This window comes from Gambusia affinis, linkage group LG24 (assembly GCF_019740435.1).
Source record: "Gambusia affinis linkage group LG24, SWU_Gaff_1.0, whole genome shotgun sequence".
NCBI classification, from domain to species: Eukaryota; Metazoa; Chordata; class Actinopteri; order Cyprinodontiformes; family Poeciliidae; genus Gambusia; species Gambusia affinis.
Window position 1 is genome coordinate 9,337,129 of NC_057891.1, and position 14,383 is coordinate 9,351,511.

General features: G+C 39.4%; 1 protein-coding gene across 1 annotated transcript; it reads right to left on the minus strand.

Annotated features, from left to right (window-relative positions):
- Positions 1-2,634: 2,634 nt before the first annotated feature.
- dhrsx (dehydrogenase/reductase (SDR family) X-linked) lies at positions 2,635-10,136 on the minus strand. The gene is made up of 7 exons (XM_044109314.1): positions 9,989-10,136; positions 8,803-8,910; positions 8,433-8,501; positions 5,685-5,786; positions 5,379-5,586; positions 5,083-5,290; positions 2,635-5,013 (listed from the first exon to the last, which is right to left on the minus strand). The coding sequence occupies exons 1-7, from the start codon at positions 10,086-10,088 to the stop codon at positions 4,834-4,836; spliced, it is 975 nt and encodes a 324-aa protein (XP_043965249.1). The 5' UTR covers positions 10,089-10,136; the 3' UTR covers positions 2,635-4,833.
- Positions 10,137-14,383: the final 4,247 nt, after the last annotated feature.

A 14,383-nucleotide genomic window follows, 5' to 3' on the forward strand; every position in this document is an offset into this window, starting at 1 on the left:
TTTGTCTGACTTTATGAAGAGCAGAATACACAAATGAAACTCAGTCCTATAGTTTAATATGAACCAGTTTCGGATGGTATTTTAATGGGGGTTTTCTTTTTGTCCTAACTGGTTTTGCTTAGTTACAGTCCAAAGTTTAAGTGACCCATAAGAAGCTGACAAACTAATCCAGATTAGCCAGCTGTGACATTCTGACCCGGCTCTGGGTTGGCCTGCTTCCTTTTATCCGTCCTCAGCTGACAGCCTCCGTGTGCAACCTGGAGCAGGAGCCATCAGGGCTAATCTGGATTTCATGGGGTTCATTAGGTAACGCTGATTTTGGTGTGCATGTTTGTGTCCCTGCACATTTTTAACCTGAATTGACCAAAGTTAGGACAAAGAAAAGTTGGTTCACAGCTAATGCTTTGGATTTTGAGAGGTTCATGATTAAGAATGCTTGTTTACAGAAATTAGTTGTAAAAGGTTCTAAGGTGCAGGACACAGTGTTAATGTACAGTGTCCTGTTTGTATTTGGCTTGGGCTGGGCAATAAATCATTAACAATATAAATTGTGATAAACAAACACATGCTCAATATCAACAGAAAATACATTCAGTAGAATATTCCAATAATTTCAATGAACTTCAATTTAGAACCGCAATGCATTCTGGGGGCTGCACAGTGGCGCAGTTGGTAGAGCTGTTGCCTTGCAGCAAGAAGGTCCTGGGTTCGATTCCTGGCCCGGGGTCTTTCTGCATGGAGTTTGCATGTTCTCCCTGTGCATGGTGGGTTCTCTCTGGGTTCTCCGGCTTCCTCCAAAAACATGACTCTCAGGTTAATTGGTCTCGCTAAATTCTCCCTAGGTGTGTGTGTGTGTGTGTGAATGGTTGTGTGTCCTGTATGTCTCTGTGTTGCCCTGTGACAGACTGGTGACCTGTCCAGGGTGACCCCGCCTCTCACCCAGAACGTAGCTGGAGAGGAACCATTAGGGACAAAAGGGTGAATGGATGGATGGATGCATTCTGGGGGATGTAGGCAAAGGAAAGACGCTAGCTGGTCAACTGCTCACTCAATGGTAAGCTAGCGATAATTTGTTGAGTAATTTGTGCAGCAGCAGTTTGTTGTTTTGCCAATGTGCCTCTAGCCTGGCTTTTGCCTTCCTACAGGAATTCTGCTCAATTCTCACTTCACAGAAAGTTTGGTTTTCTCTCATTCACTTGGATTCCTTCAGTAGAATTTCTACCGGGCCAATCAGTATATAGGAGAAATTGTGAAAGAGGACAAAACTTTTCTGTATTCTGGCTGTAGCTTTAGCAGTGGTAGCGGAGATTGTTTACAGTGCAGGCAATTTCTGTCACTTTGAACTGGTGCATTATATACGTTATGGCAAAACGTTTGTAACTGGGTAAAGTTTCAAACTTAACAGAGCCCACACCACCAGGAAGTAATTGTTTCTCACCATCTGTACGAAGCAGAGCTTAGGCGAACAAGGGCCTTTTTTCACCAGGTTACCATTGGACTAGGGTGACCAGATGTCCTCTTTTTCCCGGACATGTCCTACTCTTCAGACCTAAAAAAATGTCCGGGGGGAATTTCAAAATCGTCATTCACCATAGTGAATCTAGAGCTATGTGCAGGATTAGCTTTTTTCCTCTTCAGTGTTTTGCTTATAGGCCAGAAAGTTCAATTTTGTTCTCCTCAGAGCAGAACATATTCTTCCACATGTTTGTAGTCAGAACTTCTGGGGACTTTAGGTTTTATGTTGAATTCCTCAGTCTTTATGGAGCCGATGTTTGTGGGTGTTGTGGGACAAAATGTGCCCTTCTCCGAGCTAACAGCTCCACTTGAAGAAATTCATTATTCACCAACGTGCTGCGTCATGTCAGACATCAGCCTCGCCCACACGCTGCACCGACTTCTCATTCCACATACCAGCTACTCACCTGGAACTTTCCACAACCAGCCTACAAAAACACTGTATTTTTCAGGCAGAAAGGACTTCCTCTGTTGTAGACATTTTAACGCCACCTGTAAGAAACTGGATCAGACACTGAGGAGTCAGGATCAGAATCAGCTGCTATGCAAGTTTCTGAGTAAGAATTTAAGGGTTCTGCTGCCCTCTCGAACTTATGTTTACGCAATGCATTTTAAAATTTATACTTATAAGGGCTGTATGTGTCTTTTTGGGAGCACAGATAAAAATATATATTTAAGAATTTGTGAGTTATCTCTGAAGAGGTTTTGATAAAAACCTATAGAATTTTTTTTTTTAAATAAATTTTATTTGAAAACAATGCAAATCATCTACTCTCCTGTTGTGTTTTTTCCCTAAAAGTTATGTAACTTTGTTGCTGTAATAAATGATATATTAAAATGAATAAAATATTTTAGGCTCATTCTCTGTTGTAATCTCAGGTTCCCCCACTAGGTGTCAGTGTAGGACAGCAGTGGAACATCAGTGCTGAGACTGAAGATCACATTCTGATGAATAAGTGTTTCATGTCTATATTGATAATTAGAGGAATACGTGATACCTATACTGACATCTAGTGGAAGATCCTGAAAGTACAACTGAGAATGAAGCTGAAATATTTCATTTTCACACACAGACACACACTCACAAACACAAAAGAGGGACATTTAAACAGTTTCCAACTTACAGTTTAATTATTTTGATTTTAAGTTGAATAGTGTTAGCATAAAAATAGTTACTTATAAGCTGTGCTAACCTAAACAGGTTTAGTGTCTGACTAGAAAAATTTGCCTGTGTCCTAAACCATGGTAACAAACAACTCAGAGTAGTCACATGCAATTTAATAATTTTATTGAATCTCTGACAGCAGTGCAAAAAAAAAAAAAACATGTCTACTATATACAATAAACAGATGAAGTGAAGTGTGTTCAACTCTTAACAGCAACCGGTGAGACATTTCCTATACATAATTTATTCTTTGCTGCTTATTTACAATAAAAACATAAAGAAATATAGAGTACAAGTCTATTAAAGGAGAAATGCTTTGTTAAAGGACTATGTAGTAATACAATGCTTTGCAAAAGTATGCTATGTTTTTTTAGCATTGCAGGTCATGGCTTTACTTTAAACTTGTGTTTAAATATGTCCTTCATTATATCTGACAGAAACTGAGCCGTTTTGTCTCAAATCAGGAAGAGGCACACATTAAAAACCTTCAGCAGAATATTACCTGAAGTGGTGTTTACAACACTTTACGTTGTGTGTGTGCCTTTTAAAGCATGTACTATTTTTTCCCACTTGACAATTCTGTGCAACTTTGTGCTGGTCTGTCATATTTAGGTTTGTGGTTGGAACAGGACAAATGTGGAAAAGCTGAAAATGTAAGACTTTTGCTAAATGTTTTTGGTAACATGTTACACTATGACACAAAGAAGACAGAAAAGGTTGCAAACAAATCATGTTAAATTACAAAGAAAGTTTTCTCTGTTCACACCCTAAAAGTTCTTTCTTGCTGCTTTCTTACATGATCCATGCAAAAATGGAAAACATTTAGGTAACTTTTTATGTACTTTAAAAAATACAAAAAATAACAAAAAGGTATTAACAAAAAAGGGAATCAGTCAACACTAACTGTTCAGAAACTGTTCACTGTTCAGTCACTGAGTCGGCATGAGGCTTTCTGTATCCTGGATTCAAATGCGAGGCCACTAGTCTGACAAAAATACAATAAAATAATAAATAAAACAATTATCAGGCTTAAAGTTCAGACTGAAATGCTGAGACATTCAGATGGCAGATGTGGAAATAGTGGTCTGCAAACTTCATTCAAAATTAAGGTAAGTGTGTCAAAGTTCAGGGAACGTGGCAGACGTCATCTTAAGGCAACAGGATCTTTGTCCTCAGAAGAATAAAACAGATTACATATCTGATTTCTCTGCATAATTAATGGGATTTGTTTCTTGTTTGAGGCACATTAAACAGGACTTGAGCATAAAATCACCACAGAGAGTTCAGTATGATCTTTTGACCCTTTGCATGAGATGCCGTGCTCATGGGCATGACGGATATCAAAACAACTTCTGTGCACGTTTAACATTTAGCACTCCTGTAGAGGTTGTCCAAAAAAAATTAATTAAAAAAATCACATAGTTGATGTCACAGTAAAATAGTCACAAATGCTGCACAGATTAGGATGTAAACCAAACTTGTCATTTGATCATAAACCTTTGATGAGGAAACAAGATGGCGATGGACAGCAAAGTGTTGCTTGAAAGGACTGGCAGCTCTTGGTGCAAAAAGATTAACGTTCATGTACACTTTGTAAGTAAGCAGTATTAGTAAGATGCAATGAAATATTGTATTATGGAGACAATGTATGCTTTAATCATTTGCAACCATCAAGGAAAAACATAATGTACCCAACCATATACCAAAAAAGCATCTACATTTTTGATACTGTTAAAGGAAATTGTTATGTATAAGTCATGTATTATGACTTCAGGCAAAGTCGGCGATTTGATCAAATCAACAAACACCTCAGGACGAAGAAGTCATGGGCCGATTTCTAAGATAGCTGTTTCCAACTTTAATAAATACTACCATCTAAGAGCCACGATTAGGTCTACTACGTCTGCAGACAAATTAACTTGACTGGACACTTTGAACTGATTTGTTGCTGAAAAAGTGCTATATAAATAAAATGTCTTCTTCTGAACAAGTAGAAGTCATGTCTGTATTGGCAAAAACAACTTGTGAACACAATCACAGTTGCTCCTAGTGTCACTTCCGACAATCATCAAAGTGCTTCAATGTTTTTGGGTGACGTAGTTGTGAAGAGTCAATGAAGGAGAACCATTGTGGACATGGGAGTTCTCCAGGTATCAGGCTTGGAGTCCCACAAGCTCGCAGCTCTTTTTCCACAGCTTGGCCTGCAGCTCAGAGTCGTAGGACAGATCAGAGGACTGCGTCTTCTGACCGTTGTACAGGTAACAGCTGCCCACCCCTTCCATCTCAGAGGCAGCTGCAGCATACACCGATATGGAGGCTCCCTCTGCTGGAGTCTGAGAACAACAGTACAACCAGTTCTAAACTAGCCTTGACAAAGTTAGATTAAGATTTGAAAGACATACCCTGAACAGAATACTGGCCACTGGTTTCTTCATCATCTGCGCTAGTGTCCAGAGGTTATCGTACAGTGCCGTGTCCACCATCCCAGGGTCCACAGCATTGACAGTGACAGAGAATCCCCCAGAGGTCAGCTGCTCTTGAAGGTAGTAGGTGAAGAGGACCAGCGCCAACTTGCTTTGGGAGTAGGCACCATGGGAGCTGTAGACAGCTCTGTTGGGAAAGGGGTAATAAACAAGATGATGTACAACAAACAATTTACCGTTTAGAGAGTCTATGGTGGTTTCATGGTTGCACATACTTCCTGTTCAGGTCCTCCAGGTTTATCTCTCCTGCGTAATGTGTGGCAGAGGCCATGTTGATAATTCTGGAGCAGCGACCCTGCCTTCCAGACGTCTTCAGCAGGTCCAGCAGCATGTTGGTCAGCAGAAAGTGGCTCAAGTAGTTCAGACTGAAGTGGAATTCAAAGCCGTCCTCCGTCCGTCTCTCAGGAACCAGCATGGTTCCAGCTGTGTCAAAATGGAACATTGGCTGTCTTTAGAGTCAGACAACAAAGCGTCTGCTGTCATTAACTGTGACCATCTATTGAAAGACGTGTGGAGCCTACCATTGTTAATGAGAACATGCAGAGGCAGAGATCTTTCTCTGAACTTCTGGACAAAGTGTCTGACTGATTTCAGGGAGGTCAGGTCTACAAAGATAAACTCAGCTGGAAGCAGAAAAGAAATGCTTCAGTTAGGGTACCATAGTTCTGACAGAACACTGCTGAACTCCCAGTCCAACATTCTGGGTTGAAATCACAATCACTAACAAGAGAATTATTAAACAAGCAGAAGGTCTGATCCACTGTGGGGAAGCTGATTCAATATTCAGACTAGAAATGATTCTAGCAATAACTGGATTTACACAGAGCTGATGAATGAAGAAACATCAGAACACACTGAGAAACCTTCCCACTGCCTGACACCACCCTGTGTGCACAATTATTAGGTAAGGTTTAGTTTTTTATACATATTTTCCAACTCTAAGCTGTATAAACTCGAGTGCTTATTGAATTTAAACATATCAGCTAGTTGTTTTAATGAGGAAGGGTGGTCCCTATGGAGAACAACATCCTATATTAAGGTGTGCATAATGTAGGATGGCAGCTTCTTTTCCTGTCAAAATGAGCCCAAAGAGCTTTAAGAGACTCTGAAAAGTCCAAAATTGTAAAGTCTTTCAGTTTGATGCAGCATTCTTTAAACTGTCATCACAGAACCATCAACTGTTTAGCTGTGAACAGGGTCGCAAGAAACATGTTGAGAAAAAAAAAAGACACAAATTAACTGGCAAATATTTGAGAAGAATAAAAAGTGAAGTTACCAGGAACCCATTATTTTCCAATGCTGTCATTTTACAGAACCATCGGCACCATCTCACCTCTAGGACAATATATGTCAGCAACCATTATTAAACTGATCAATTTTACTGAGGTTACAGGTCATTTCTGATTCACAAACACATTCAACATGATTATTACTGATTCCCCTTACCTGACCTTTCACCTAGCATCTTCCTCCAGCACAACATCAGTGATCTTTGATTGCAGTTACAAATTTTCCATCATTTCAAGTTCATCGTCAAAATCACATGTAGAACCTCTTTAGCTTCTCCAATTCAGCAACAAAGCAACATTAATACAAGTATTTTGCATTGGTTCTTATTCAGTTACTAAAAATGTTTAGACTTCATTCTTAAAACTTTCTGCAGGCTGGAAACGTTTTCAGAAAGCCTGTGATTATAACTTTCATTTCTTAGAATTAAATACAAAAAGAAATAGAATTAAAGCAAAGTTTGCATGACACACAACATAAAAATAATTATTGAAGTTCCAGACTACTGTTAGGTCTAGATGTTACTTTATAAGATTCATTTTACAGGTAATTTCATGTATTATTACAGCTAACCCAAAATGTCTTGCATGGGGAGATGGGATGATCTGGACATACTCCATTATGTGGTATCCAGTAAAGGACTTAAAGGGATCCACAATTAGTTATAATGATAGACTTTATTTGGCAAATATTTATTTTGGATGTAAAAACAATACAGTAATAATACTGTAGGTTATTTCTTTTTTATAAATTTTAATCAAATATTGTAACAGGAACATTGCCATATGCATGCTGCAATGCATTATGGGTAAATGATGTCAAATGGTCCAATTGACTGGTTCCATCCATCCAAAACGGTCATGAGTAACGTTATTAAGTCTTTTTAATTTGAACCGGAGCGTTGAAATGGATCAGAACGTAGAAATCAGAAGAGGTGATGAAGATGAGGAAGAGGACAGAGTTGGCCGTAAGAGCTGCTGGGGTTTTGCTGCTGCCTTCAGCTTCGTAAATGAAACAACGAATGACACTAACGGTCCAGGGGTGGGCAATCCTGGTCCTCGAGGGCCGGTGTCCTGCTAGTTTTAGATGTATCTGTACTTCAACACACCTGAGTCAAATAATGAGGTCATTAGCAGGACTCTGGAGAACCTGACTGCACTTGGGAGGTGATTCAACTATTGGATTCAGGTGTGTTGGACCAGGGAGACATCTAAGAGTTGTAGGACACCGGCCCTCGAGGACCAGGATTGCCCACCCTGCACTAACCTCTGGTCGCACTGTGTGATCTGGTAAGTACCTCTGGAGTTCTACAGGGTTTCTCCCAGTGTATTATAAGCCTGGAGGGCCACCAGGCTTTACTTGTGGCTAGACAGGCTAGACACTGTTTATTTATTTATTTATTTAACAATCACATTTTTATAAAAATACTTTATAATTGTTTAGGTTTTAATCTTCCACTCTTCCAAGCACATCAAATGATATTTTCTAATTTTCTGTCAACTTTAAATATTTATTAACTGATAACTGATAACTGAACACAGTGAGCTGCTGGATGACTGCCGTTCACCAGGCTCAGCAATGAAACAAATAAATAACTCAAATTAACAGAGAAATCCACATAACTGAAATTATGAATATATAAAACAAAGAAACCCAGAATAACATCACTACATTTCTGCAGGCCTACTGCCTAAGGTCAGAGGTCATGATTCAACAATCAGAAAGAGGAGGCCAAAGTGGCATAAAATAGCATCAGTTTTTTCCACTTAATATACAAAATCAATATTTGAAAACTGATTTTTGATTTTCTCTGGTGCTCAAAATGCTTTGAAGAATTTAAATGAGACCAAAAAAAAAAAGCAAAAACAGAAGAAACCTGTAAAGGAACAAGAATCTATAATGTAATAATGTAAATTAATGATATTTCCCTTTAATGGTTTACATATGTAGTAGATCTATTATTAAAATTAGTAACTGATTACCTTTTCCTTCATTGCATTCTTCATTTATCCTCCTGACAGCTGCAGCGCCCTCTTCTGGCTCGTTCCCAGCTGGAGATCAGAGAGATCATAAAGAGGCTTGGTGGGCTGATGTCCAGGATGTGGTTTACTTTAACTAAACCCTTCTGTCTGAGACATCAAACTGATCACATTTATGTATTAAATGACAGACCATTGTATGCAAGACATAAACTAAAAAATAACTTAAGAACAGATGTCATGAAAAATCCACACATTGCTGTCATCATTGCCTCTGCTTTGCAAGAATTAGAGCAAAAGGAAAACATGTCAAAATCATAATGATGGATAGATCTGAAAAAAAGAAAATCTTATTAGCGAGGCAGCAGCCTACCTATGATGACATGCATGCCCAGGCTTGCCAGGTGTCTTGCAGTCTCAAACCCCATTCCTCTGGTACCCCCAGTCACTATGGCAACCCTTCCCTTTTGCTTCGGTAAGCCTAAGAAAAGAATGTGAGAAGAAGCCATTCATTTCTAGATAAAGAAATTGAGTTAAATCACAGGTGCAACAAACTGTTTTAGGCCCACTTTATTCTAAACAAGTTCAGGGTTTTATTGGGATGAAACTACATTTCACACTCACTGTCCAAGTTAAGTTCACAATAGAAAGTTTTATCTAGATTTTAAAAAAACAGCTGGGCACCAGTAGCTTCAGGTTGGACAGAACATAGAACCAGTACCAACCACTACTGGGTAAATCTGTTTGTAAGAATCTGTTTGTAAGTGTTGTTGCACTTCGTCACACTTGTTCCATCTGACTGTGAAATGTAGAAGGAACACCAATGGATCAGAGGTTGATCCAGTGGTTTTGATCGTCTTACAATTTCTATGGTGGATTAAAAGTTTTAGAAAGGTCAAACCCAGATAAGAAAACTGCATGGTGGGATCACATGTTCTGTAAGTTTACAACAGAACATTTAAACCCTTGTTTTATCATCTGTGTGTACAGTCAAGCTCAAAAACATGAATCAAACTAAAATCCATTTAACACAAAAGTAAAACGGTTGGAAAATCCCCCCATTCATATTCAGCCGCTGACATTCTTGGGAAGATTTGTAAGGGACTAAGGGAACAGTTCTTTCTTTGTTTCCATCAGGGACGTGTGAGAACTTTCTCTTCATCCAAATTCAAATAATGAAATCAAAATTATCCACTTTTATTACTACGACTACAACGATTTTGGATGATTTTAGTCTGATTCACTAGTTAAAGTGAGAAAGTCTGCCCATTGTTTTTCATCTATAGTTTTACAGAATATATACATTTATATTTTAAAGTGAGCTCCCATCTCTGAACCATTCCTATAGTCACAGCAGTGGCGGCTCCAGAGTTTTTATTTCTGCAGAGGGACGTGATAGGGTTAGAGACTCAGCTATTAAGGATCATTTGTTACTCTTCTCAAGACACAAAAACAGATGTGCATTCACAACTCAAACATCTACAACAGTCAAAACAGCAATACAAGTTCGTTTCCTGTTGCAGTTCAAACGTGAAAGACAAACAGAGGTTGGATCTGACCTGGCATCTCAAAGGTTCGGTTGAACATTTGGTAGAGCAGAACTTTGATCCCACACAGATACAGCCTGAGGAGAGGAATCAGCACTGACAGCAGCCACATCCTGCAACCTACAGCCTGTGTAAGCCAGTGTGACGTAACGCGGCGCGGTGGTGAAATGAGTCCGGCTCTCCGTTCCAACAATATAACATCTCTGTGGTTCCGCCCCCAAACATTTCCGCTTTACACGTTGGCATTTCCGTACTTTTTTGCAGCCCTGCATCTACAGAACAAAACATGATTATGACCGTAATGGGAAGAAAAGCAGTCTTGACCAACTAAAGCCAACCATCAGATATGGTGTGGTACATTCTGAAAAACTGTTTATGTTTTACTGTTTCACATTAGACCATTTTATTGGCAAAATTATTTCTTTATAGGCCTACCTCCAAATTGAAAACATTAATTTGTTACCTAGGGCAACGTTGTGCAAGAAGGGCATAAAAAGGAATAATTCCGAGGTCATAAAATCTAGAAAATGTCAGCAAAGTATTTGCTACGCTGCTGAAAAAACACTAACCATATTGTATAATTTGACATAAGAGTGATTTTCTTTTTTCTCCGATTTTTTTTTACGGCGCTATTTTTGTGGCAGTGGGCAGGCAGGAAGGCGCGTGGGGGAAGGGATGCGGCGAGGGTCGTCGGGACCGGGAGTCGAGCCCACGACGTCCGCGTAGAGGGCTAGGGCCTACAGGCGTGGGGCGTGCTGCCCCCCCTGCGCCACCACAGCAGGCCCCAGAAGAGTGATTATTTAGGGTGACCAGACATCCTCTTTTTCCCGGACATGTCCTACTTTTCAGACCTAAAAAAATGTCCGGGGGGAATTTAAAAATCGTCCGGGATTTTGGTCAACTGCCTCAAAACACATTAGCTACATAGCTTACAGTGCATTGTGATTACTACTCCATTCCAGGTTTGTATGGCAAAGGAATCGGTAGCACATGTGCCGATTGTAAGCCCCCCCCCCGGACCCCCCAACCTTGTCTTTCCGAATATAAAACTTTTGTTCAGACACAACCTGTAAAGAAGAGAACTGTGAGGCTGCCATGCACCGGCCCTCTCACCACCAGCAGGCAAGGTGTGTGACATGCCCAAGGACACAACAGCAGAGGCAGATAGAGCAGGAATAAAACCGACAACCTCTGATTGAGTGACAAACTCTTACCACTGCCTCCACCATCGTCCCAAAGAACTGTTAAAAAGAGCCTTCAGGGAGGAAGACAGATAATTATTGAAGAGTACATAGAAGCAGCTCAAAGTTAAGATTAGAGGCAGCAAAAAAGAAGATGTACAGTAGGAAGAAGGAGAGCAAATTTAAAGGAACAATATTAAAGATGTGTGGTTTGGGATGAAGAAGATCACAGGTTTCAAGCAAAATGAGGCTCAGATAGATGGAATGTGGAGCTGAGTTGACTCTGTCCAGCTGAACCTATGAACCAAGAACCTCTCATGGCTGCCCACAGCCTCTGCAACGACGATTTGAAGAACTTCAAGTTACAACATTTATTTCCCCTAACCAACTCAAACCCCGTCCTCACTGTGACGGCTGTCTCTGCCGCTGGTTCCGGTTCCGGTCCGGATCTGCAGCTCGTTTCCACCAGCGAAATGCTGTTTATTTATGTCATTTGATGCAAATCCCATCAGCTTGTCTAAAAATGTATCACCAATACCAAGAGTTTGATATTTTATTAATTCAAATTAATAATTGAATCAATTTAATTCAATTATTTGTTAATAATTGTATCAAAAAATTCAATTATTTTTAAATTTAATTGTATTGACATAATACTTACCTTTAAAATTGAATGATGTAATTGACAGAACATCTTGTTGTAACGAGTTAGTAGCACTGTTGCCTTCCAGCAAGAAGGTCCTGGGTTTGATTCCCAGCGCGGGGTCTTTCTGCATGGAGTTTGCATGTTCTCCCTGTGCATGGTGGGTTCTCTCTGGGTTCTCTCCGGGTTCTCAGTCCAGAAACATGACTGTCAGGTTAATTGGTTTCTCTAAATTCTCCCTAGGTGTGAGTGTGTGTGTGTGGTTCTGTGTCCTGTCTGTCTCGGTGTTGCCCTGCGACAGACTGGTGACCTGTCCAGGTTGACCCCGCCTCTCACCCAGAACCTTTGCTGGAAATAGGCACCAGTACCCCTGCTGACCCAACTAGAGACAAGGGTGTAACTAGATGGATCTTGTTGTTATTGTTGGTTTATTTTCCCCCATCTTGGATTATAGCATAAAAAATATTTTTACAATATTTTTCTTTTAATTGACATATTTTTTTGTCTACCTAAATTTAATTTAATAATTTAATAATTAATTAAAAATACCCCTTTTCTTAAAATGAATAAATCAATATGTCCTAGAACAACTTGTCAACTTTATTACCATATTGCATGAAATGATCTCACTTCCTCCATTCTAATAAAATATTTGCCTTTTTCTGAAATTTAAATTTAAACAGCATATTATTATATCATAAGAAAAACACTATTGATTTTTATTTTGAGAGATGCTCATTTAAACGTTTTCAAACTCTGATTTCATTAGGGCACTAAAGGGGCAGTGTGTTGCTAATGCAGGAACTGATGGTTTCTAGCAGAGGGGTTTGTATACACTGAAGCAAAGACAAATATAACTGAAAACAGTGAACACTACAGTTCTTGGTACATTTGTGGGATACAATGCTGCATTAGATGTTCCTTCATTCTGCCTGTTGCATGTGGTTTTGGCTAGTCATATGAAACAGTAATCACTTGGGATAAACGTCACAGCCTCTTGAGTCTCTTTGAGTGTGAAGAACATGCAAATAACAAAACTGTGTTTCAATGACTTTAGTTGGTATATCATGAGACGAGGAAGTCAAGGCACCTCCTGTTCTCTTATTTGGTGTGTGGTGCAACCAGAAATAAGCTTCAAATTTGCCCTCAATAAGTCAATAGATAGTAAGATTTATACACTATGGAGGTTTAATACTTTTTAATTAGTGTTACATGATTTTGACTTATCACATGAACAAACTTATTGACATCATTTTAATTGCGTTTCTTATTTAATGGAATTTCACAGTTGTAAAATTGTTTTTTGACATTAGAGGAATATTGGCCAAGACTTACTGAATGCAGCTACTGTCCCTGGACCTGCACAGTTCATTAGCCTTTGTTTGGCTAATGAACAACTTGTAAATGTTTATCCTTTTGATTGCTTTGTGTCTTGCCTGTATCTCACAGGCACCCTATGGAGAAAACTCATTCGATTAAATCGAGAGCTTTGCTTTTTGACTCAGTTCTCTCTTCACCATGACAGACCGGTACAGCGCCCACTTCACTGCAGACGCTGCACCGATCTTTCCTCATTCATTAACAAGATCCCGAGATACTGCTATGTGTATGAGATTAGTGATGCTCTACATCATTTTACATTTATTTTACATTAGATGATATGGACTTGCTACAAATGTGTCTGGAATCTTGAGAACAAGGGAAAACGATGACTACACAATATCGCATTTACCGAAGAGGACCTGGTTTATGTCTGGACCAGTCTGAACCTCAAGCAGCAAAGCACTAACAACCAATGGAAGTGGATGACCAGTAGAAGTTGAAATAAGCTTGAAAACTGAAAATAAGATCCAAAATGTTCAGTTCTCAAACATGCAGACAGCAAGCAAAGGTATAGATATAGAGGAGTTATATTCATGTTCTGGGCTGTGAACATGAATATATCCCTAACCATAAACCTAAAAATGGATTTGGTTATTCATGGGTATGTCAAAGTAAGGCAAGAAAGATCCAGTCAGTCTAATGAAGCTCACTGAGGAGCTGTTGTTAATTAATATTGCTTTGTTGGGAAATGTTCAACTGATTGCAGGCTTTAATGGGATTTAGCAGCAATTGTTGTGAAGACATGTCAACTGCAGTAGGTTTTTCTGTAGGGAATGGTTCTATAATGTAGCAACAGCATTGAGTAACATGAACTCTCTTAATCTTAACCAAATGTTTTCTGTTTGTTACGAAGCAATCTTTTGTCATCATGGTCAGGGTCTTTCCTAATTCTCCTCCTCTAATAACCCAGCTGTCTGACACGCCCAGTCTGCTCTTTAAAACCAACGCCTCAGGCTGAGTTTACATTGTGACATCTGTCGTTACCCGGTGCATGCACTCAAAGGTCCAGCCAACATGACAAAGTTTACCCTTTTTCTGTTTCTACTTGCTGGAATATCGATGGTCCAAGGTAAGAAACATCAAGGCAAGAAGCTGCCCTACAACAGAGAGGTGGTTTATGTGTCAAAGGAAAAGGAAAACCTTAGTAATTACCTTCATGATTTGTATGTTTTATGGGGTTTAAACCTTTCATCTACCACA

Excerpts from the sequence above, each read along its gene's own strand:
- dhrsx (XM_044109314.1), bottom strand. The coding sequence starts at position 10,088 with ATGTGGCTGCTGTCAGTGCTGATTCCTCTCCTCAGGCTGTATCTGTGT. Across the intron at positions 8,502-8,802 it reads GGGCATGCATGTCATCATAG|CTGGGAACGAGCCAGAAGAG; the intron begins GTAGGCTGCTGC and ends TCTGATCTCCAG. Across the intron at positions 5,014-5,082 it reads TGGCCAGTATTCTGTTCAGG|ACTCCAGCAGAGGGAGCCTC; the intron begins GTATGTCTTTCA and ends TGTTGTTCTCAG.